The sequence below is a fragment of the Myodes glareolus genome, chromosome 9 (assembly GCF_982192425.1).
Source record: "Myodes glareolus chromosome 9, mMyoGla1.1, whole genome shotgun sequence".
In the NCBI taxonomy this organism is placed as follows: Eukaryota; Metazoa; Chordata; class Mammalia; order Rodentia; family Cricetidae; genus Myodes; species Myodes glareolus.
Window position 1 is genome coordinate 35,923,977 of NC_142034.1, and position 25,113 is coordinate 35,949,089.

At 37.8% G+C, this 25,113-nt stretch overlaps 1 protein-coding gene across 2 annotated transcripts in view; it reads left to right on the forward strand.

Annotated features, from left to right (window-relative positions):
* Cltc (clathrin heavy chain) overlaps positions 1 to 25,113 on the forward strand; it is a 61,412-nt gene that overhangs the window by 32,955 nt on the left and 3,344 nt on the right. The window contains exons 9-31 of one of the 2 annotated variants that reach the window (XM_087910140.1): positions 806 to 958; positions 1,396 to 1,518; positions 2,679 to 2,816; positions 3,562 to 3,726; positions 3,816 to 3,996; positions 5,286 to 5,449; positions 9,857 to 9,982; positions 10,537 to 10,679; positions 10,899 to 11,133; positions 13,749 to 13,871; positions 15,388 to 15,533; positions 15,763 to 15,946; positions 16,157 to 16,349; positions 17,094 to 17,251; positions 17,966 to 18,130; positions 18,257 to 18,364; positions 18,445 to 18,612; positions 18,732 to 18,881; positions 18,969 to 19,100; positions 19,195 to 19,305; positions 20,023 to 20,193; positions 20,432 to 20,653; positions 21,797 to 21,817. In XM_087910140.1, the coding sequence (XP_087766266.1) occupies positions 806 to 958; positions 1,396 to 1,518; positions 2,679 to 2,816; positions 3,562 to 3,726; positions 3,816 to 3,996; positions 5,286 to 5,449; positions 9,857 to 9,982; positions 10,537 to 10,679; positions 10,899 to 11,133; positions 13,749 to 13,871; positions 15,388 to 15,533; positions 15,763 to 15,946; positions 16,157 to 16,349; positions 17,094 to 17,251; positions 17,966 to 18,130; positions 18,257 to 18,364; positions 18,445 to 18,612; positions 18,732 to 18,881; positions 18,969 to 19,100; positions 19,195 to 19,305; positions 20,023 to 20,193; positions 20,432 to 20,653; positions 21,797 to 21,817 (3,480 nt within the window). The remainder of the gene's footprint in view (positions 1 to 805; positions 959 to 1,395; positions 1,519 to 2,678; positions 2,817 to 3,561; positions 3,727 to 3,815; positions 3,997 to 5,285; positions 5,450 to 9,856; positions 9,983 to 10,536; positions 10,680 to 10,898; positions 11,134 to 13,748; positions 13,872 to 15,387; positions 15,534 to 15,762; positions 15,947 to 16,156; positions 16,350 to 17,093; positions 17,252 to 17,965; positions 18,131 to 18,256; positions 18,365 to 18,444; positions 18,613 to 18,731; positions 18,882 to 18,968; positions 19,101 to 19,194; positions 19,306 to 20,022; positions 20,194 to 20,431; positions 20,654 to 21,796; positions 21,818 to 25,113) is intronic. The other variant, XM_087910141.1, reaches the window with a different exon arrangement.

Here is a 25,113-nt window from a genome sequence, read left to right on the forward strand (position 1 = left end):
ATACTAGTTTAGAAATTATTCTCAGAGTTTAATGTAAAGGTTATATACTAGTTTAAAAATTATCCTTAGAGTTTTAGAACAGCTCTTATGTAAGTAAGGTTGTCATTTAGCTCAGTTTCTAATGATTTGCTTATTTAGAGACAGTGTCTCTTTGTGGGGCACAGGCAGGTCTTGAACTCCTGTTTAGCTTCCCAAGTGTTAACATTACAGGCTAATTGACATTGTTGGTTTTTATTTGACAATACTACATTAAAAGTTGTATTATCTGGGGTCTAAAGAAATAGCTTAGTGGTTCATAGCATATATTAAGCTCTTCCTGGGGACATGGGTTCAGTTTCTAGCACCCTTGTCATATGGCTCACAATCATTTTAAACTACAGCTCCAGGGTGTCTGACACCCCTCTTCTGATCTCCACAGGCACACACACCAGTAGAAAAACCAGTGGCATTATTTTTGAGAAGTTGAAACATGACTGTTATATTTGAATCTTATTAGTTAGATGCATAAGGTTCTGTGGGTAAAGGAAAGGTATGTTCTCAACAAGGTCATGGGAAATTACTAAAAACAAAGTCTCAGTGGCTGTCTATCCCTAGTTAAGGAGGAATTCTGGAGAATTATACAGAACCATGAGTGTAAGAACAGTATCAAGAGTTGAACAACCACAAACCCTGCATATTTGCATATTTATATTTTTAGAAAATGAGTATGAATTTTCTATATGTTATATTAATAGGGAAGTAGTATTAACTACTCGTTTATAAAACATTTAATGATCTCTAATCAAATTCTTTTTCTTTTGGACAGCTGGAATGTTCTGAAGAACTGGGTGATCTTGTAAAGTCTGTGGACCCAACATTGGCACTTAGTGTGTACCTCAGGGCCAATGTCCCGAATAAAGTCATCCAGTGCTTTGCAGAGACAGGTCAAGTCCAGAAGATTGTTTTATATGCTAAAAAAGTGAGTTCAATGGAACAAATTATCAACACAAATTATTTTTTTAAATAAGAAAGAAAACAAGAAATTAGCCTTAAGTTGCTTCATTTTTATTGGTTAATTTCCTTAAAACTTTGACCTACTTGGAAAAGCATAATAAATTCTTTAACTGTTATATGTAGAGTCCATACCTAGTGTTAATTTTAGCATGAAAACAAGTACAGTTCTAAGATAGCAGAGGCATGTTAAACGTGCTAGTATAGTTTTTGGAATGGTCATTGCTGATTAGAAGTAATATAGTTACATAATCTAGACAGATATGTCATTATAAAAGTCTTATTGGATGTGTAAATTATAAATAATGTTTTATCCTCATTAGTAGTTCTCTGTTAATAATGTTTTATTATGGAAAAGGCTTTAAAAATGAAACTGAGGCATGACTGAAGTCTGTCCATTTGTAGGTTGGTTATACTCCAGACTGGATCTTTCTCCTGAGAAACGTAATGCGCATCAGTCCAGATCAGGGACAACAGTTTGCTCAGATGCTAGTTCAGGACGAAGAGCCGCTTGCTGATATCACACAGGTAATGGCACTGGAAGACTGCAGTTCATCCAGATGGAGCTTCTGGAGAGTCTCACTTTCACAAGGACAAAATGTATTGCAGAAGAATAGATTTTCTAAATATTTACTATTTTGTGCCTGTTAATGCAAGCACATGTGTGCTGTGGCCTGTATATGGCGGTCAGGGAACAACTTTGGGGAGTCATTCTTTCTGGTCACCTGGTTGGACTCAGGTAGTTAGGCCAGCACACACATGCCTCTGTCCACTGAACTATTTCATTGGTCCAGTAAACAGTTTTAAAATAAGTACTATTTGATTAGGGAAGGATATATGAAAATCATATGTATGATCTTGTCCAAAAGGCCAAGAAGTGAAATGTAAACTATATGACACAAACAGTGGTGTCTGTCACTGGTGAGGAAAGAGGAGCATATAGCAAGTGTAAGTCAATTTTCAATATTGTGTTTCCTTTGATTTTTTTTTTAAACCTTTTCTCAAAGTAACTCCGTTTTTAATAACTTTTATTTTAGGTTTAGTTTGTTTTGAGACAAAGACTTACTCTGTAACTTTGTAAGCCTGGATTTCATATGTGACCAGATTGGTCTGGAACTTAAGTATGAGGTCAGGTTGTCTAAATAATATTATTTAAATCTGGTGTTTGGAGGGGGCTGGAGATATGGCTCAGCAATTTGGAGCCCTTGTTGCTCCTGTAGAGGACTCAGGTTTGATTCCTACATGGTGGCTTACAGACATCCTTAATTCTAGTTCCAGGGGATATGATGTTCTCTTCTTACCTCTAAGCACCAGACACGCATATGATACACATACATACATTCATACATGCAGAAACTCAAATCACATATGAGTGTATGTGATATACCTATGAAATAAGTAAATATCAAAAGACTTAGAAATAAGTAAACCTTGTACTTAATACTTGACATTTTTTATATATAAAAAGATAATGTTAATTTGTGTACATGTTATCAATAATATTTTGGAAATTTTAAAAATTTTAATGTAAAAAAATGAGTTTTAGCATGATTTTTTTACATCATACACATTGTAGTTTTTCATCTTACCCCCCCCCCCAAAAGCGGATCACACTCCTTGGTCGTACCCCTTTTCCCCCTTCAATAGTATCTTATATCTTGTGTGATTTTTTTTTTCTCTTTTAATAGATTGTGGATGTCTTTATGGAATACAATCTAATCCAGCAATGTACTGCCTTCTTACTTGACGCTTTGAAGAACAATCGCCCCTCCGAAGGTCCTTTACAGACACGATTGCTTGAGATGAACCTTATGCATGCACCTCAAGTATGTGTCCTGTCTTAGGGTTTCTGCTTCTGTGATGAAACACTGTGACCAAAGCAACTTTGTGAAGAAAGGGTTTATTTCATCTTAAACTCTTCACTCCATCACTGAGAATTCAGGGCAGGAACCTAGAGGCAGAAATTGAAGCAGAGGTCATGGAGGAACACTGCTTATTGGGTTGTCACCTGTCCAAGGATGACACTGTTCCTGGTGGGCTTTCCCAACCCTATCATTAGTCAATAAAACGCCCTAAGACATGCCTATAAGCAATCTGTTAGAGCCATTTTAAAAATTGAGGTTCCCTCTTCCCAGATGACCTTAGCCTGTGTCAAGTTGACGTAAAAGCTAGCCAGCACAGTTGTTGTGCTTCTTAGTCATGCTTCCAGTCCTGTTCTTGTGACTGATTATACAGAAGTTCAGATTGTTACTTAGAGTTTGAGGTGTTTATTCTGTTTTTCGAGACAGTGCTTCTCTGTAGCTTTGGAGCCTGTCCTGGAACTCACTCTGTAGACCAGGCTGGCCTAGAACTCACAGAGATCCGCCTGCCTCTGCCTCCCGAGTGCTGGGATTAAAGGCATGTGCCACCACTGCCAGGCTGAGGTGTTTATTGTTAATTAAAAAAAAATAGCTAACATTCTTTGATACTTTGTTTTATCCATTCAGTGTTGAACCTTAATGTGTTTTCTGGGTGTTGTGGATGCTGCTGTAAAACAGGTGAGAGCAGCTCATCCTCTCTGTGGTTTTCTAGGTTGCAGATGCTATTCTGGGGAATCAGATGTTCACCCACTATGACCGGGCGCATATCGCCCAGCTGTGTGAAAAGGCGGGCCTACTTCAGCGTGCATTAGAACACTTCACCGATTTGTATGATATAAAACGTGCAGTTGTTCATACCCATCTTCTTAACCCAGAGGTATTTTGTTTTTTATTTGTTAGATGTGATTAAGTAGTATGTTGGTGCTGGATGATAGTAAATTATTAATTAAAATTTTTCCCCCCTAGTGGTTAGTGAATTACTTTGGATCCTTATCTGTTGAAGACTCCCTAGAATGTCTCAGAGCCATGCTGTCTGCTAATATTCGTCAAAATCTACAGATCTGTGTTCAAGTGGCTTCTAAGTATCATGAACAACTATCAACTCAGTCTCTGATTGAACTCTTTGAATCGTTCAAGAGTTTTGAAGGTAATAGGAATGTAAGAATTGGTAGACAAGAGAGACATAATCAAGTTGTTGAAAACTGTCTTTCTAAAAAACTTAATTTTATGGTACATGAGATCCTATGGATATACAGTGTAGAAGACCATCTGCTTGGATATTTTTTAAATGAAGGGCAGAATTTTGGATAAACATGCATTATCTTTGTGTTGTGTAAAATGAAAATGCTGATGACTAGTTATAGTGATATTGCATTCATAGTCTGCCTCTTGTAATAGCAGTTCTCTTAAGGGCATTTTGTGCCTCATTAACCCAGCAGTGCTTCTCTGGGTTGGTACTGCACAGTAACATCAGTTCTGGCAGTTGTATTATCTAACCACTTTATTAGGTGGCTTTTAGGATCATTAGCTGAACTCTGGTCCCTCCCTAACCTTTTCTCTGCCTTTTGTAGTATAAGTGCTCTAGGTAGAAGAGCTAGATTCTGTTAAGTTACCTTGGTATTGGTGTGCTAAGACTATGTTGAGTTTACTGTTTCGCATAGCAGCTATGACCACGTGTAGTCAGTCTAACTGAACTTGAGCTGAACCATGGGAGGTTAAGTGGCTGAAGCAGACAGTCTAGGTGAGAGTAACTGTCATCCTTGCAGAAAGTTCTGAGCAGCACCATACTATATTCCTTTGAAACTGTTTTCCATGTCTTCTCTTTTATGTGGAAAAACACTGGTGTATAGTACTTCATTTAAAATCTCTCGTATGGAATGTAGTGTTCGCCTTACTATTGATCTCTTGCTATTTGAAAACTTTAGGGCCATTTGCCTGTATTTCAGCACTTAGTAGAATGAGACACGAGGGTCACAGATTCAAGGACACCCTGAACTCAATCTTTCCAATATCCTCCCAAGGAACTAAACAGAAAAACACTTTTAAACAGAATTTTCTATTTTATTGAACTGGTTTCTGAATTAATTTGTATTCTTACTGAACTTCTAAAATCACCAATTATATTAGGGACATTTACCATAACAATGGCTTCTAATTAAATTTTAGTTTTATTGTTTTCAAATATGTCCACGTAGCCAGGCTTGGTGGCACACATCTTTAATCTCAGCACTTTGGAGTCAGAGGCAAGAGTATCATAGTGAGTTCGAGACCAGCCTGGCTTACACAGCAGAATCCAGGACAATCTAGCACAGCCTCTAGAGTTCCTCAGAAAACAAAGTAGGATGCTCAGGGTTGCACAGTGAGACCTCGTCTCAAATAAATAAGAAGAGAGAGTGTGCTTATGTCATTTAATTCAGTTGTTTCTGTTTCTTTAAGGTCTCTTTTATTTTCTGGGGTCCATTGTTAACTTTAGTCAGGACCCAGATGTGCACTTTAAATACATTCAGGCGGCTTGCAAGACTGGGCAGATCAAAGAAGTGGAAAGAATCTGCAGAGAAAGCAACTGCTATGATCCTGAGCGCGTCAAGAACTTTCTCAAGGTAGGTGGTGTTGAGCAACATTCTTCTGTATGATTGAGGGTCAGCAGTTCTTTAAGGGTTCAGTTATGCTTGAAAATGTTTTCCTTACATTTGAAACTCTTAGCATTCTCAAACTCTATGCTTAGTTTTTTTTTTTCTTCTGAGCTTCAAATCTAAAACTCTGTGGTTTCTTAAGAAATAAGGAAGGAAATTAGTAAGTTAGTAAGAAGGAAAAACAGTTTCAGTTTCAAAGAATTTCCTTTTTTTTTAATTTCAAAAGAAAAAATTTTTTTTTCCTAAGACAGGTCTCACTGTGTAGCCCTGACTATCATGGAACTCACTATGTAGACCGGTCTAGACTCGAACTCACAAAGATCCGCCTGCCTCTGCCTCCCAAGTGCTGGGATTAAAGGTGCACACCACTATGCCCAGTTTAAGAAAAATGTTTTTAAAAGACACAGGTCAGCACTTGGGAGTCAGAGGGCAGCAGTTCTCTGAGTTCAAGACCAGCCTGGTCTACATAGTGAGACTTTGTCTCAAAATGGGGGGAGAAGGTAATCATCCCAACTCCTCGTTCTTAGAATGCTTTGATTCCATCTCTTTTCTTTTCTCTTCTTTTCTCTTCTCTTTCCCTCTGTCCCTCCCTCCCTCCCTTCTCTCTCTCTCTCTCTCTTTCTCTCTCTCTCTCTCTTTCTTTTTCTTATTGGTAAGGCCCAGGTGTTTTTGTCTTTTTAATTATTACTGCCTTGAAAATTTTTTGTGTGGGTAGAGGAATGTGTATAAGAGCTAGTTTCCTGCTTCTGTCATGTGAGTTCCAGGGATCAAACTCTGTCAGTTTTGGCAACAAACACCCTTACCCTTTGAGCTGTCCTCACATACCCGCCCTCCCATTTTTTGAGCTGTAGTCTCATTTTGCAGTGTCTAGTCTGCCTTGTGTTTATAGTCATGTTTCCTCATCCTCCAGATGCTTAAGACTATAGGTGCTGAACGACGTGCATCAGTTCTGGCTTGGGTTTCTTTTCTTTTACTCTCTCTCTTTATTTAAAAAAAAAATATATGTTTTTATTTTGTGTTGGTGATCTTGTTCTTGTACCCAGGCAAGCACATGGAGGTCAGAGGTCAATTGCTGGGAGTCAGTTCTTTTTTTGCATTATGTGGGTCCGGAGTCTAGAACGCAGTGTTAGTCTCAGTGGCAAGCACCTTTAACTACCAAGCCATCTTGGCAGCCCTGACTTAGATTTTATTTTACTTTTTTTATCAGTTTACCTTTGGTATCATTTTCAGGATCCTTCACTAGATGTTAAGAAAACATCCAGGTTTACTTCTAGCATCAAATCTGCCTGAATTCGGAAAAGAATACATTAATCATGTGTGATTCATAAATCAAGAAGGGTCAAGAAAACTTGGCTGTGTGACATGAATTCTGCTGGAGAGAAGCAGAGACCACACGTGCTGGCGGGGAATCCTGGAGTAGAGAGTGCAGGGCTTTAGAGTACCACTTGCCCACTGTCACACAGATGCAATTATTTTACTTTTGTCTTCTGGGAGAATTACAGGTTGAGCACAAACTATTATTATATGAGAATTGCATTTCCTACTCTCCAACTATTATCACGTGGAGATAGTTCATAGCTGTATTGATTGGTTCTCTTGAATTGATCTGGGCTCTGTGTTATAGCTGAACTCATAGAGGTTTTTAATGTAACAAAATAGTCAAAGTGCTGAAATTGTCTTACATTGTAGAATGAAAGATAAACTTAATAGAGTCACATCTTAGCCTAAGTGACTCTTCTGGAGACCTAGCTAGCACGATAATGCTGAAAGTCAAACTTTCTAGGTTCCCAAATGCAAGGAGTTGTCCGCTGTTGATCTACTGCTAGTGTACCACACCATCCCAGGACAAAACTTTCTTCCTCTTGAGTATCTGAGTTTTGTTTGGTTTGGTTTGGTTTGGTTTGGTTTTTAATATTATTAAATTCTTAGTCAGATTTCTTTTTGTAATTACACTCATCTTTTAATTTCTCTTCAACCTTGGGAGATAATGTTTGAGTTATTTGTATGTTAAAACAGAACTAAACTATCACAACTTAAGTATGACATTCTCAAGTTTAACAAACAACATTTAGCCAGACAGTGGTGGCTCATGCCTTTAATCCCAGCACTTGGGAGGCAGAGGCAGGTAGATCTATGTGAGTTTGAGGCCAGCCTGGTGTATGGAACGAGTTCCGAGACTGCCAGGGCTACACACATGGACACTGTCTTGAAAAACTTTAAAAATAAACAAACAAACAAAAAACCCCTCAACATTTCAGGCTGATGTGGGAAACTGTAGTGTGGGAATATTTTCAGAGCCATGGTCCACTCCTTGCCCCGTTACCTTACTTTCTCCCACACCGTGCTTTGTCTCTTGCACGCCCTCAGTCTCCCGGGTCACTCACTGCTCCTGGAACTAGCCTGTTGGGAGCTTTGTATCTGCCCCAGACAGGTTTTCTCTAAGACCGTCATGATTTCTTCCTTGTCCTTTGGGTTTCTGATCAAATGTCATGAGAGGTTTTTCTCAAGTTACTCAACCTAAAATAGAAACTCCTAGAGCTAGGGAGCTAGCTAGCTCAGTTGGTAAAGTGCTTGCAATGCAAGCTTGAGGGCCTGAGTTAGATCCCAAACCCTAGTGAAAACGTTGGATGTGGTGCCTGGGAATCCTTGGCAAGGTAGATCCCTTGGTGAGCTCCAAGCCAGTGAAAAGACTGTCTTAAAACAAATGAATAGTGACACCCAAGTCCTCTGGCCTCCACATCACATAGGCAAACAATAGAATGTTTGTAACCAGATTTTCCTCTTGTCTTGCTTCCTTTTCGCTGTAATACCCTCTGCTCTTCAAGAAAATACATTTTTTTCTCACGTTGAGGCAGTTTCTTTGAGACACAGAACTGTTTGCTAAAGAGCCTGATACATACTCAGCAAATAATTGTTAAATTCGTGTTGTAGGAAAGCTCTATATGAATTTACACAATTCCAGTTTTTGTCTTAAAATGGTTGCTAACAAGTATAATAGGTAATAGCTTAGTAAATAGTTGAAAATGTATAGCTAGCATGAAACTGGAGAATTGCCACAGTCTTGTCAAGAATGCAATAGCTAAGTGATCCGCTTGCATGCTTTCCACTAAGTGATGCAGCCTGTATTTTATGTGCACAGAAGGTTCATGTGATACACTAAGTTTTTAAATATTTATTTAGGAGGGAAAATTGGCCTGGAAACTTTGCATTTGTAGAAGCAGACATCCTTTCTAGAAATGATTGAAGTAGCTGTTAGCTGTGTTTTTTGAAGTAAATACTCAACGTTGACTTTCCTTAATGTGAACAGCCTACAGTTGAACTTTGACTTCAAATTTATAGCCATTTTTTTTCAATTTAGCTTCAATTTTGCTGCTATTTTTGACCATTTCATGGACTAATCTTCATGTAATTTATAATTGGGTAGCTAGAGCCTAATCTAAAGATCCATTTTATTGTCTGGGGATGTTGTTTAGTGGTAGAACACTTTTCCAGCCTAATCCCCAATACTAGAGGAAAGAAAAAGAAAGAAAAACAAAGACAAAAGAACTATTTTATTCTAACCTCTAAAAGAAGTGGCTACCATTGGGTAAGTCCTAGCCTGCTTAGTTTCTGTTTCCTTAGTTGACTCTTAGAGGAATCATTTATTGAGGGGTGTGTCTGTGTTATAAATGAATTCCTGATGGAAACTGTTGTTTTTTGTGCTGTACCGTATATCTGTGGAATATAACAGGACATGTATCAGGTAATTGCCCCACACAGGTCTTACCCTTTCCTGTCTATAACATCTTTGCCAGTCTCTAAGTAGGACTGTACCTTCATCTTTGTAATGGTGAAAGCAGTTTATAATTTAAATATGTCTTTTCTTTAAATTCTTTGTTGTTTTTAATTCATGGCCATTATCACAGTACTTTTTCATAGACTTTATTATAGTAGATTGTTAGAGCCTGGGTGTATAGCTTGGTATTGGGGAGGGCTAGAAAATAAATCATTAGCTTGAAACAAATGTGAGCATTTGTGCCACCAATGTGAGGATAATGACTATATCAACTTCCAGATTCAGCTATTTATTAGTGACGTCCCCATGTAGAGATTTTAAAGCCTGTGTGCTTCACTTGTGGCTCACAAATCTTAATTTGTCTTTTTTTTTTTATTATTTAGGATGTGTGGGAAGGGCTTGGCATTTTGCTTGTGAATCTAAACTTTGCTTAGTAAAATGTATTGAAATGGGGAGATGTATACTCAGCTCTGGGGGTCATTTCTTTCTTTTAACAGAAGAATCTCTGAGCATCAGCAAAGAAAGGAATCTCATATTTTACTTAGTGCAAGCAGAAAACTGAAGCTTCTTTCTGTTTGTTTCCCCCTCCCCTCTTTTAGGAGGCAAAACTAACAGATCAGTTGCCACTTATCATCGTCTGTGATCGGTTTGACTTTGTCCATGACCTGGTGCTGTATTTATATAGAAACAATCTTCAAAAATATATAGAGATATATGTCCAGAAGGTAAATATTTTTATGCCTAAAATAATTTAGACCTTATCATTACAGTTTTCTGAATTGTTCTTGATGGTTTTGTGCCTGGTAAGAATGGTCTACAAGAGTAGCTTTCAGCGTTTCTTGTCCAAGCAGTCTTTTCTTTGATTAAAATTTTATATCCATGCCAGTATATGAAGCGTGAGAATAGAACTGCTGTAGTAACAATTTTTGATTTATGTATTAGAAACTTTATCTTTAATCTTAAGATATTCTAGCTGGGCAGTTTTGCCGTAATTGAAGCTTTTGCATTTGGTAATCATTGCTGTTGTTTTTGTGCTTAGCATTTGGAGCAGTTCTTAAGTGGGGCTAATTAAGCATGGGAGACTGTGGGCAAGTGCTTCCAGTGCTTGCTAGACTGCGAGCCCTTCTAGCTGGACGTGTGCTAAAGCCCTTCATGTGACTAGAAATTTAGATGCACAGTTTATTGCTAATTTTTGAATACTGGGCTTTAAGTTTTAACTCAGCTTTGCCTATTAATGTAATGATATATATATTTTTTTATTTCTTTTTTCCAAATACAGGTAAATCCAAGTCGACTCCCTGTGGTTATTGGAGGGTTGCTTGATGTTGACTGCTCTGAAGATGTCATTAAAAATTTGATTCTTGTTGTGAGAGGTCAATTCTCTACTGATGAGCTTGTTGCTGAAGTGGAAAAGAGAAACAGGTGTGGTACTGTTTTCACCATTACAAGACATGAGTCTGGAGAGTGCGGTAATAGTTGAGATGCTGCTCAACAGCTGATGGGACACTGACAAGCTAGCTTTCAGAGTTGAAATGGTTTTGGGAGGAGTTGTTTTTGTTTTTTCCTATAATGTGACGCTGGAGTTATGAGAGGACTGTGCTGTCTGTAACATAGTATGTGGGGCTCTGTTGTTCTCACTAGATTGAAGCTGCTTCTGCCTTGGCTTGAGGCCAGAATTCATGAGGGCTGTGAGGAGCCTGCTACTCACAATGCATTAGCCAAAATATACATCGACAGTAATAACAACCCAGAGAGATTTCTTCGTGAAAACCCCTATTATGACAGTCGTGTTGTTGGAAAGTATTGTGAGAAGAGAGACCCACATCTGGCTTGTGTCGCTTACGAACGTGGTCAGTGTGACCTGGAACTCATCAATGTAAGTACTGTTTGCTGAGCATATGCAGAGGCAGCTGAATCTCTTCAGCTAATTGTATATCTGATTAGGAGAATTTGAGTTTCTGTCTGATTTTAGGTATTACGGAGCAATTCTGGGCAGATAGGTGCATTTTTAAAACTTAATTGGAAACAGAAATAAACCTAAAAGTGCCCAAAATGTAAAGTCTGTATACATTCCTGATTTGGCATGTTAACCCCATTAACTTTACATGTTCTTGTATACTGTCATACATCCTGAACATAAGCATTTTTTCTTTGTTACATACCTCGTGAACTTGTGTCCGTTTAGAGTCTATTTTCTATGAATGGAAAAGTATCTTCACGTAGATACTAGCTACAACCAATATGACATTAACAGGGTACTTTGAAGAATCTGTTTTCTTTCAGTGTTATCAGATTTGTGTGTAGTTCAGTAATCATAATTGTATCCTCTCTCTTTAGTCTTTATTCTGAATCAGTTCTTAGAAATGTATTTTTTAATGACAGATACCTTTGCTAAAACTCAATTTTATTGGTGAAATAAAATGCATAACCAAATTTTCCATTGTAAAGAGAACAATTAAGTGGTTATCAGTAAACCCACAGTGTTACACAATCACTGCTCTCTCCCACTTTCCAGGCCCTCATCATTGAGAAAGGACACCTCTTTTCAGTAAAGCTTCTCCATACTCTCGATTTCCATAGACCCTCTCAAATGCCAAACCACACTCAACCCTTGTGGATTTATTTGCCTGTTCTGTATTTTTTTAAACTAAAATATTTATATTTTGTACACATGTATGTAGAGATCAGAGGACAGTTTTGGGAATCTGTTGTCTCTTGGGAACTAGACTTGGGTCATCAGCCTTGATGACAGGTGCCTTTACATACTGAGCCATCTTGCTGACCTCTATACATTTTGTATAGATATATAGTCTCCTTTCCTTTCCCCTCATGGCATGCTGGGAGAGACTGCATCACCTGAGCCACGTGCCTGGCCAAAAGTAAAACATTTCTCATTTTAGTTTCCCTGTATCATTTCCTAACTTGTCGACTGTACTCAAGTGCTTCTGTGACGGTTCTCTGTGCTTGGATATAGATCATACATTTCAACTCAGGATGTGTCTTAAGTCACAGTTGTCCCATGTTTCTGCATTCAGAAGCGCATTATAAACAGATGTGCATGCTCTGTAGACCGTGCACATATTTTCTTCCCCCACTCTGCTTAGCCTCTGTGAAGCTTCAGCCCTTTCTCCTGGTTGTCTGAACACTGGGCTGGTATGAGCAAGGCCCTGGATATAATCCCTAGCAATGGAAAAAAAAAATACTGTTGTATTTATCAGCCTGGATTCATAGATTCTTGTTTTACTCTTTATAGTCATGGCTGTAGTTGGAATTTTCTTTGGGCTGCCAATTAGCGCCTAAATAAAGAAACAGAAACTTATTATTAATATCAGTTATGAATGCCCGGCCTTAGCTTAGGCTTGTCCCGCTAGCTCTTCTACCTTAACTTGTTTCTATTGATCTGCATTTTGCCTCGGGGCTTTTTACCTTTCATTCTGTGTGTCCTACTTTCCTGCTTCCTCTGTGTCTGCCTGCCAGGACCCTGGCCTCTCCTTGGTCTCTTTTTCTTTATTTTTTTTTTTAGCCTAAATCCTCCTCCTACTTATTCATCTTGCCTGGAAGTCTCACTTTTACCTCCTTGATATGGGATGTCCTGTGTATTTTGGTCTGGGCTGCTGGGAAACTAAAGTAAAGCCTCCATTTACACCTCCTCCCTTACTATTGGCCATTCAGCTGATAGTAGACTAGTCAGGTGCGCTAGGCAGGCAAGTTAAAAGAGCAACACATCTTTAAGTGGTTAAACAAATATTCCGCAACAACTGTTACTTCTGTTGACACTCAGATGGTCGCCTGATTTGTTGGGGCACTTCATTTCTGATAATTAATACAGCAGGATCACTCTGTAACTTTCCAAGCTTAGAGTTGCTCATTTTTCCAGGAGACCCCCACCCTTTCTAGCAAAGAATGCCATTAGCAACCACATTCTATACTGGGGATATATTTGTTTCTAGAATCATTTCAGTGATCAGATCCAAGAAACTTAATTATGTATGTACATACTTTCAAAAGTTTTGTATATCTATATGGAAATATATAGAAAGTAAGAATGTAAGAGTAGTTAATAAAATACTAAAAGAAAGCTTTGGAGATAACAAGCCCTGTATTAAAGTATAACACAAAGCTTTATAACTTAAAGTCATACAATACTACTGTTTGAACATCGAAAATAAGCTGAGTATGATAGTGCATGTCTGTAATTCCAGCATTTGGAAATGGAGGCATGGGGATAGGAATTTGAAACTCTGGTATATGAAACCACCATCTCAAAAAAAAAAAAAATGATGTACTATTAGGACGCTTTTTTAAAGTCCCTAAAAATTCTTTTTTTCCATTGTTGAGTTTCAGTGAGTACATCTGACTGTGCCATTCCCAAGACTCTATAGAAGTAATAGATGTCTTACAGAACCAAGAGTCATCTCGTTTGCAGATAACTTTCAGGCTTCTATAGTCTTTACTTCTAGTGTTGACATTAACCCTTGTTGTTTTAATTAGGTTTGTAATGAGAATTCCCTCTTCAAAAGCCTTTCCCGCTACCTGGTCCGTCGAAAAGATCCAGAATTGTGGGGTAGTGTGCTACTGGAAAGCAATCCGTACAGAAGACCCCTAATTGACCAGGTAAAAATGGCAAAAGTGTTTCTCTTCTCTTTGGCTTGGAATACTTTCCTTTCACTATGTACCCAGATACTCAAATGAGTCATATAGAACTATAGTGGAAAGCAGAAAAAGTGAAAGAACATTAAAATTCTGCTACGTAAATGTAAAATTATACAGATTTATATTACATATAAGGAAAGTGAAATCTAAAACAAAATTACCTTAAATTCATCATCTTTAATTAAAAGAAAATAAATTAGGATTGACTACAAATTATTGCCTGACCACATGACTAAATTGAAGACATTTAAAATACGTCTTCATGTAAGTCAGCACCCAATGAGGATTGATAATACAAAATACAAAATACAAAAAAAAAAATCCAAGTAATTTTTTTGGAGGGAGGAGGAAAATACGGCTTATGCCTGAAGTCCCAGCACTTAGTTGTTTGAGAGAGGAAGAATGTGAATTTGAGTTCACCTTGAGCTATGACTGTATCATGATCCTATCTCCAAGTAAGTATCATGGAGATGGTTCCATTTGCAAGCGTGAAGATGTGAGTTCACATCCCTAGCACCCACATGCAAGCTGGGCTTAGGGGCCCCTGTGGTAGGTTGATAGGAAGACCTCTAGTACATTCTGGTAAGCCAGTCCAGGCAAATGGATGAGCCCTAGCTTCAGGGAGAGACTTTGATCAAAAATAAAGTAGAGGGGGGGAGTGGGAGGGTGTTGGGAGGAGGGGCGGAAATGGAAACTTTTATAATTTAATAAAATTACTTTCTCATCAAAAAAAAATAAAAAAAAAATAAAGTAGAGGAGTAACTGGGCAAGACATGGAATAACAACCTTTGACACATGCACACGCTCCTACACACATTCATACACACAACCACAGGAATAGTACATACTATCACACACAGTGCCCAGTTCAATGATAGTAAATCTAACTGAAGAACCACAGCACCACAGTTGAAGTTTTATACCTATATGATATTGAAATCTCGAATTTTAAAGTGCTAATTATTACTTGTTATTATAATGATTCTTAAATTCTTGTGGTAGACAAATAGGTACAGCATTTTGAAGAGCAGATTACTACCTCTGAGTTTTTTACTAACCCCAGGAAGCATTTCCAAGGCACATTCCCAAGTAGATAGATACAAAGCTTCCTGCAATCATTGTGGCATCTGGGCTTATAAAAGTAGCCAAAACCAGGGTTGTTCATTTTATAATCTGCATCTGGGACTTGAAAATAAGAAGCCATTAAGTAATAGTGATAAGTGTTATTATGGATAGTGTTTTATCAGGGGAAAGTAAAGATTATGTAATTGCTAATGTTAGTAGCATAATTAGAAACAATATGTGTTCATGTGTATTTATGTACAAAGATCGTTGAGTAGTAAATTAGAGGTAGTTTCCTCCTATTTGACATTTTCTAATGAGAAGTTATCAGTTATTCTTACTAGGCAATGTATTGTTAAGAAGACCTTGGGTTTTTTTTGTTTTTTTATAACTATACCATGTATATCCTCTGTAGGTTGTACAGACAGCCTTGTCTGAAACTCAGGACCCAGAAGAAGTGTCAGTAACTGTGAAGGCTTTTATGACAGCAGATCTTCCTAATGAACTCATTGAACTGCTGGAGAAAATTGTACTTGATAACTCTGTATTCAGTGAACACAGGTATGCTACAGAGGACTGCACTGATTTTTCTGCTCAGTCTTTCAATGTGACCTGTTGGTTTGGGGAAGGAACAGAAAATAAATTAGAGGCAGTTTCTGTTACTCTCCTAATACTCTTCCCTCTTCTCACCCTGTCCCCTGAGACAAATGACCCTCTAGTGCCATACTGGTTATTCCTTGCCACTGATACGCTTTTTAAACATTGTGGTTGAATGTCTTGGTTTCTAAAGGAATCTGCAAAATCTCCTCATCCTCACTGCAATTAAGGCTGATCGGACACGTGTTATGGAGTATATTAACCGCCTGGATAATTATGATGCTCCAGATATTGCAAACATTGCCATCAGCAACGAGCTGTTTGAAGAAGCATTTGCTATTTTCCGAAAGTTTGATGTCAATACTTCAGCAGTTCAGGTAGGTCTTGAAATTAGGTAAATTAATATAATAACTACAATAACTTCTCTTGATGTAAAGAATGTATTGTCCTATTAGTGTGTGTGTATTGTCCTATTAGTGTGTGTACAGATTGCTATCACAGTAGAATCATAAATAATCATAAAATGCTATCGGTTTAAACATGTAAGGTCTATCTTACTGTAACACCAATTCAAAAATGTTGCTCAGGTCTTAATTGAACATATTGGAAACCTGGATCGTGCATATGAGTTTGCTGAACGCTGCAATGAGCCTGCTGTTTGGAGTCAACTTGCAAAAGCTCAGTTGCAGAAAGGAATGGTGAAGGAAGCCATTGATTCTTACATCAAAGCTGATGATCCTTCATCCTACATGGAAGTTGTTCAGGCTGCCAACACCAGTGGTATGACTTCTAATCATTATGTATTTCAGACCTCAGAAAATTACTAAGCCATGTATTTGTGTAGAGGGTCAATACTTCTCAATTACTTGTGAAAACTTGCAGCCCAGCATCTTAATCCAGCTTAACACTGACTGCATTGTGTGAATTTAGAAGATCTATGGAGAAGGTTAATTTTAGTTTGAAGTCTGATAGAGCTCATATATATAACTTTTAAGTGTGTGGCAAAGGTATCAGATATTCTTTGGATCAATAATAATACAGGCATATATGATGAAATTTTTATACTTTTGGGCATATCCATTTTTATATGTTGTTCTGTGTACTGTTTCTTTGAAAAGGGAGTTAAATTGGTGAAGTGATGTACATATGCCATCATAGCAGTTGGGAAGCTGGGACAGGAGGTCTTAAGTTCATGGACAGCCTGGGCATCATCATCATAATGTGTGTGTGTGTTTGTTTACTGGGATGCTTGTATGTAGATACTGTAAAGGCCAGAGGACAAGCTCTGTTTTTACCCCTCAGGCACTATCCACTTTTAAAAAAATAAAAAAGACAGGTTCTCTTGTTGGCCTGGGTATAAAGTAATTTAGGCCAGTTGGCCAGTAAGCATAAACATAAACATAGCATGATACTCTCTCAAAAAGAAAAAAAAAATGTAGGGGGCACAAATAGCAGATCTTACATATTTGGTTGGAAATATAAAATAAGGATGATAATTTATGACTTATTTGTCTCTTTATTTAGGAAACTGGGAAGAACTGGTGAAGTATTTGCAGATGGCACGAAAGAAGGCTCGAGAGTCCTATGTGGAGACAGAATTGATATTTGCGCTGGCTAAAACAAACCGCCTTGCAGAATTAGAAGAGTTCATCAATGGGCCAAATAACGCTCATATTCAGCAAGTGGGTTCCTGTTTAAGTGTGTGTGTGTGTGTGTTTGTGTTTAGTGGGATGCTTGTATGTAGGTGCATATAAAGGCCAGAAGACAAGCTCTGTTTTACCTCTCAGGCACTATCCACTTTAAAAACAAAACAAAAAACAGGGTCTCTTGTTGGCCTGGGTGTCAATAAGTAGTTTAGGCCAGCTGGCCAGCAAGTGTAAAGGATTGCTCTGTCACTGTGTCGGTGCTGGAATCACAAGCACACCATCTCACCTGACTTTTTTTTTTTTTTTAATAATTTTTATGGTTTATTTAACTTTATTTTATGTGCATTGGTGTGAGGGTGTCAGATGCCCTGCAACTGGATCTTCAGACGTTGTGAGTTTTCATGTGGGTGCTGGGAATTGAATCCGGGACCTCTGGAAGAGCAGTCAGTGCTCTTAACCATTGAGCCATCTCTCCAGCCCCTCACCTGGCTTTTTATGTGGGTGGTGGGTATTAAACTCCGATTCTGATGTTTGCAAGGCAAGCAAGCACTTTTCTAACTGAATTATTTTACTACCTTCAGATTTTAAACATATGTGAAAATCAATGATTGAATAACTTTGTTGCTTTGGAAGAATCAACATTTTAGAGAGAGACAGAGTGTATATGTGTTCAGTGCAAAGATAGGAATTTGAAAGAAGGATTGAGCTGAGACTTGCATTTTATTGATCGTGGATTGCCTTTGTCCCTAGGTTGGTGACCGTTGTTATGATGAAAAGATGTATGATGCTGCAAAGCTGTTGTACAATAATGTTTCTAACTTTGGACGCTTGGCATCTACCCTTGTTCACCTTGGTGAATATCAGGCAGCAGTTGATGGTGCTAGAAAAGCTAATAGTACCCGGACCTGGAAGGAGGTAATCTAAACCTAAGTTTGAATGCTGACTTAAGTTTTCTGTTTGAAAATTCTATTTCTACTGTTGAGTTGGAATAATCGTCTACATTTACATTTGGATTCTCATAATGAAAAATGTTTATTCTAGGTCTGCTTTGCCTGTGTAGATGGAAAAGAGTTCCGTCTTGCTCAGATGTGTGGACTTCATATTGTAGTACATGCAGATGAGTTAGAGGAACTTATCAACTACTATCAGGTAATGAACATCAGGACTTCATATGAATTGAGACCTTTGCGTACATGTTCTCTCCTCTAATTGTTTATTTCTCTTTTTAGGATCGTGGATACTTTGAAGAACTCATCACCATGTTGGAAGCAGCCTTGGGACTGGAGCGAGCTCACATGGGAATGTTTACTGAACTAGCTATTCTGTATTCTAAATTCAAACCACAGAAAATGAGGGAACACCTGGAGTTGTTCTGGTCGAGAGTGAATATTCCTAAGGTAACCAGTCTTCACCACTGCCAGGCAACTCTAATAATTTAAAACACCATGCTCCTCATTAGGCTAATAGGTAGCAGAAGTTAGATTTACAACTTAAGCGACCAGTCTTTCTTATGCAGGTGCTGAGAGCTGCAGAACAAGCTCATCTTTGGGCAGAGCTGGTGTTCCTGTATGACAAGTATGAAGAATATGATAATGCCATAATCACCATGATGAATCATCCCACCGATGCATGGAAGGAAGGGCAGTTCAAAGATATCATCACCAAGGTATGTACCCTCAGGTATGGGCTGTGGAAGGAGAAGGCTCATTGAGGGAGCAACTGATTTTTAATGCATGGGTTTCTCCTACTTTAGGTGGCCAATGTGGAACTGTACTACAGAGCAATCCAGTTCTACTTAGAATTCAAGCCTCTGTTGTTAAATGACTTGCTCATGGTGCTGTCTCCCCGGTTGGATCACACTCGTGCAGTCAATTATTTCAGCAAGGTAACCATTTTAAACTGAGTTTCATAGTGAAGATTTTGCCATGCTTGGATAACAGTTGTCCTAGACCTTCTACAACATAAACTTTATCTTAAAGGTTAAACAGCTACCACTGGTGAAACCATATTTGCGCTCTGTCCAGAACCATAACAACAAGTCTGTAAATGAATCACTGAACAACCTCTTTATTACAGAAGAAGATTACCAGGTAAAACCTATGAATTCTTGTAAATACTTAAGACATCAGGTCCTGATTAGGCTTAAAGTTGGCTTTAAACAGGTTCTGTAGTAAAAGCTCCTGTTATCCTAACGCTTATAAAAGAGTAGACGCGTGGGTGCCTAGGTTCTTTCAGTTAGTCCTTAAAACTTACTTGCTATTAAGTGGACTTAACTGATTATTACTTTTCTTGCATAATATCTTAGTATTTGTCTTTTAAGATAATTGCCTTTTTTAGTTTCACTTATTGTTGACCTGACTGGAACTTGCCTGGTAGTCCAGGCTTGCCTCAGACTTGGGCATCTGGCTCACCATGATTTTCCTTTAGGCTCAGAGCCAAATCTGTAAGGGTGAATATCATGTTAAATTATATGAATAGTTTCCTGACAGCATAAGTTTTTGTCCATATTACATATTCCTTGAGTTCCATAGCTATTCAAGTTAATATAGATACTGGAAACCTTGAAGAAAATTGTGCATTTAGAAAATTGTACAGTGCATTTGAGGATTTTATTTATTGTTTTAGAAGTAGATGAAGAAAGTTCACACCTGAACATAGGCTACAACTTTTGTAGTTTGATGCTTGAAACTATGTTGCTATATTTCATGCTGTCATCTAATTGCCTACATCAAAATGAATTGTGCAAAATAAATGTTAAACTGAAAGCCTTTAGTTGACTTTTGAATGACTTTGTCTCATCTCTTAAGGCTCTGCGAACATCAATAGATGCATATGACAACTTTGACAATATCTCACTTGCTCAGCGTTTGGAAAAACATGAACTCATTGAATTCAGAAGAATTGCTGCTTATCTCTTCAAAGGCAACAATCGCTGGAAACAGAGCGTAGAGCTGTGCAAGAAAGACAGCCTTTACAAGGTTGATAAAGTGGGGGTGGGCTGTCAAGCAACTCAGATGGTATCTTACAAGTGATGTTATCGAGCTGTTAGTCATGGGTATGAGAATTGGTAGTGTGAATCCCTTTTGTGATGTGATCTTTAAGTGAGTGGGGTTTTTTTGGTTTTTTTTGTTGTTGTTGTTTTGTTTTTACTTTTAGGACTGGTTTAAGTCAGCATATTTGGGTTAACCTCTGCCCTTCATTGTTTCCTCTGAACAGGACGCAATGCAGTATGCCTCTGAATCTAAAGATACAGAATTGGCGGAAGAACTCCTACAGTGGTTTTTGCAGGAAGAAAAAAGAGAGTGCTTTGGGGCTTGTCTCTTTACCTGTTATGATCTCTTAAGGCCCGATGTCGTCCTGGAAACTGCATGGAGGCACAATATCATGGATTTCGCCATGCCCTATTTCATCCAGGTTATGAAGGAATATTTGACCAAGGTAATGATGGTCAGAAGTATATTCAGAACTAATAATTTTGAGGATATTTACAATTCTACATGCATATTATTTTTTATTTTTTTCGAGTAGAAATTATTGATCATAAAATGTTCTTATTACATGGAACTTTTCTTAAGAGATAACAGATGCCATGGCTAGGAAGAGAACTCAAATTTGTCATTGTTTACCCTCTATATTCTTAAAGTGAATAGCACTTTCTGTTTTAATGTTTGAAATCTTTTAAAATAGCATTTTAAAATTAACTCCTATAACCCAGATTTCCATGTATACTTCTATAGACTACCTTTGTTTAGTTCCTGACTTCATGTCTTTACCTGTTTCCCATGGGAAAGCTGCATCGTATAAACAGCCTGCTAATAATCATCAGATTTTTTTGATAATCAGATACCTAATTTTAAAAAACCATAGGTAATTTGCAGTTAACTATGTTTCCTAAATACACATTAAATAAACTGAAGATACAGCCACCTTATAAAATTTACTGTTCATTTTAGCATCTTCTTTTGATGTTAGAATAGTTTTTGCTTGCCCTGAGTTACTAGATATGCATAGACAATGTAAATGATTTTGAAAGATCAATTTTGTCAGAGCAAATCAAGCTTAAAATTGAAGTCTCACTTCTGATCTCTTCAGTGTGTCTGAGTACAAGTGGGGAAACACTACTAACTCCCTCAGTATAGAGAGATTTTCCTTAGGGGGTCACATAGCTCATGTTGCACCTAGTTTTTTGTTGTTTTTTTTTTTTTAAGGAGTAATATTTTATATGTAAGTTCAGTGTGATTAAACAGTTACCACAGCTTAGCCATAGGGGAGACGAGCTTCTTTTCTTATGCATAATACCACCTTTTGAGACTTGGCTGCTGTTAACCTAAGTGCTGTCCATTACTAGCCATTAAACTGCTTCCTTTCACACTGACTTAGCATAAATACTTCTGCAGTGAGCTTTGAAGTTAAAAAGGATTCTCAATTTTGCTTCCGTATGCCCTTTACCTCCACTTCGCTCCTACCTTTTTTAGTGGGTACATGTTTCTCCCTTGAACCTTTGTTGCTGATTCTACCTTTTTATGCTCAATATGGAATTTGATTTTTTTTCTAAGCTGCACCTTCTGAATTCCTTTGCAGGTTGATGCAATAAAGGAAAAGGTGAAAGTTGATTCTTTTCCATCTTTAAGTCTGGAGGACTAAGTCTAAGGAATTTGCATGATTTTTTTCCTTCCTTTTCTACACTGCTGCTGCTGCTTTCCCCCCAATAAATTTTCACTAAGCCTCTGCAAGTCCCTTGAAACATAACTATAATAGAGCTGTAGGATATTAGTAGATGTTTGCTACTAATCGGCTAATAGGCTTTAGGAAGGGCAGGAGGCTAATCAGTAGTTGGTTCACAGTCTCTCTTTAATATATTATTAAAACTGAGCATGGTGAGTTTCAATACTAATTCCAAACTATCAGGGTATCTGGACCATAGTAGGACTCTCTTAATATTTGAAATAAATTAAAACATCTTCTTTTTTATTTTGTGAGCTTGCCTGACAGTTGTTGAATTTATATCTGTATGTACATGCCCTAAGAGGCTTTTGGAGTTCTGTGGGGCTTTTTTGTTTGTTTGTTTTCTGGGGTTTTTGTGGTATTGAAGGACTGTGATCCAGTTTCTGATCTCTTGATTCTTACTAATTTTTTTTGCTGAAAGTAGATACAAGAGATACTAGCTGCTTCAGAAGAGACTTTCCTCATGTTTCTCCAGGTGTCCAGTTCTCATGGTGCTAGTCCATTTTTAAGAGGAACCAAAATCTTTTCAATCATGAGAGAGCCAAGCTTGCTGTAACTGTTGCTAAGCAACATGGATTGTTAATATTTATAACAAGGCAATATTAATACCTATCTGTAAGAAGGCTTGCCTTAGAAACCACCTCAAATTTACTGTCTTGTTGATTAGTTGGCTCAATATCCAAGAATGCCAAATTTAGGCACCGTTTGGTTGCTGCTTTCTTCACTGGCTTGTCTCCATCCCAGTATAAACAAAACAAACTTTAAAACTTAAGCCTGGTGTAAAATTATGGCTAGGGAGGGGTGGGGAAGTAAAGGAGTGTTAAATTTAAATGAACTTGGGTGGGTCTGATGCTTTGGGATTCTGTTCATCAGACTGGAGTCACCACTGGAACTTAGGGCAAACCTGAGTAAAATGCATTGTGTGTGAGACCCTTCAGCAGCTAGTAAGCAAGGCAGTTAGAAAGCGTGTGTGTGAAAAATGGGTAATTGAACTGTAGTGTTATGCGTTGTTTTAAATCAAGCATGTACAAGTCATTGCAATTACATCATACTACTCTGAAACATAGAGCATTGCTGTGGGCTGTGTGTGTTTCTTGAGAGCCTGTATGGCACCAGTCATCTTCAGATCTCACTTCTTGCTTCAGTACTTTTGCCTTTTTTTCATGCACACATACACCGAAATAACTGACTGCATGTTGACTTTACTCTGCAGCATATTGCAGTCTTTGTGGAAAAGCCTTTTGCATTTTAGTGAATTTTCAATATTGCCAATGGAACTGATTTCAGTGACATAATTATGTTTAATTTTTCTTCTTCAATCTGAAGATCAGAAACTTTTGTTACAGCTCTTAACAAAAGCTTATGTTCATAAAAAGCCTTCTCTGATTTTTCTTTTTGTACAATCTAAATTGGGTTATTAAATAAAAATTGGATGTTCCTTTGCCAGAGGCTGTCCCATTATATAAACATCAACATTTTTGCTTATGTTGGTGTTTCTCCTCTGGGATTTGTGTTTTTCCTCCTCCCTCCCTGCCTATGTCAGTGACTGGGCAATTGGATAATGCTGGCTCTTTTAGTCATGGTATTTCTCTAGCAGACCTGCATTCAACATTTAATCAGACATTAACTTTTATATGTGTCTGTTTACTGAAGTTTTTTTTTTTTATTCCTTGAAAGTCTGGAGATGTATTATGCAGTGCTGGGTTTTTTGGTTTCAGTTTTCCTCTTTATCTTAGAAATTATTTATATGCAGGTATCCATGTTTCCTGTATAGCTTTTGTAGACTAGTCTCACACATTAGCTAGGTTACCAAACCCCAAATCACCTTGATGGCATAGCTGTTCTTAAACTCTACAGATGAATAATTTTTCTTGTAAATTTGGATGCCAAATAATGGGTACTTCACATGAGCTTTACATTCCATGGTAGTCTTTAATTTGATAGTAGGATAATTTGTAACATGATTATAATATAGGCTATAAAATAAGGAAATAGTATATGAAAGCAAACCACCACCACATGCTGACTTAAACCAGTTCTAAAAGTTTTAAAAAAAAAACTGACTTAAAGACCACATTCACAAAAGGGATACACAGTGAAACTCTTTCTCCTCCCCTGAAAAAAAAAAAAAAACAAACCACAGACCTTGAAACAAAACAAAACAAACCCATTTTCCTAAGGTAGACAAACTACTGAAGCTTACTTCTTAGAAATCCTTTAACAAGACTGGGTTAGACTCAGATTGCTTTTAATGTGTAGCAATTAGAGTAAGTCTAAAACATTGTCTTGAGCTGTTTCAGCTGGGACAGACACTTGCCGTCAAGCCTGACTGATGCTTGATTCTGTCCCTAGGACCCACATGGTACAATGAGAAAACGGACTTCTGCAAACTGCCCTCCACCCTCTTCATGCACACCATGGCACCTGTTTGTCACCTCTTGCCCCCAAATAAGTACATGTAATTTTTACAATTACAAAAAGTACTGTCCTAACCCTCTGTGCCTGTGTGTATACTCAAAGATGCTATTTTAAATTTCCAGTAGAACATGGGGTCTGCTTTAGCATTTTAAAATGATCTAGTTTTCACAACTTTTCCGCAGATGTACATGTCTGCCCATGTGCTTCCTCCACCACACCTCTCCACATTGTCTTTTGGAAGAATACATGAGGTTCCTCTCTGCACTCACAATCTTACCACACTTTTGGCCTTAAAAACAGTACATAGAACACTAAGATTTGAAATTTAGTTGTAGAGAAAAACTGGTTCAGATGCCAACTTTTGAATATAGTTTGAAATATAATTATAGGCTAGTGTAAAGGCAATAGAAGTTAAGTGGTACAGAGGATTCTGTAATGCCAGAATCCTGTTATTTTTCTCAGTGTGTGTCCCAGACTTACAGAATGAAATTATGTTAGCCCCACAAAGAACTTCTAGCTTCTTTCAGCCTCATTTTCTAGAGAAGGAAATCCAATGGATGAAAAAGTGGTTTGCTAAGCCCCCACCTAGCTGGGTAATAGCCATCCTGCCCTTCAGTCGTACACTGAGACTGATACTATGTGATATTGCCTGCTTTGATTAGCTAGTATACAGAAGCCATTTATTTCTTTGGCTTTATTAAAAGAGCCAGGTCAGGCAATCCTAGTTACTTAAAGACATGTGCCATTAATCTTTG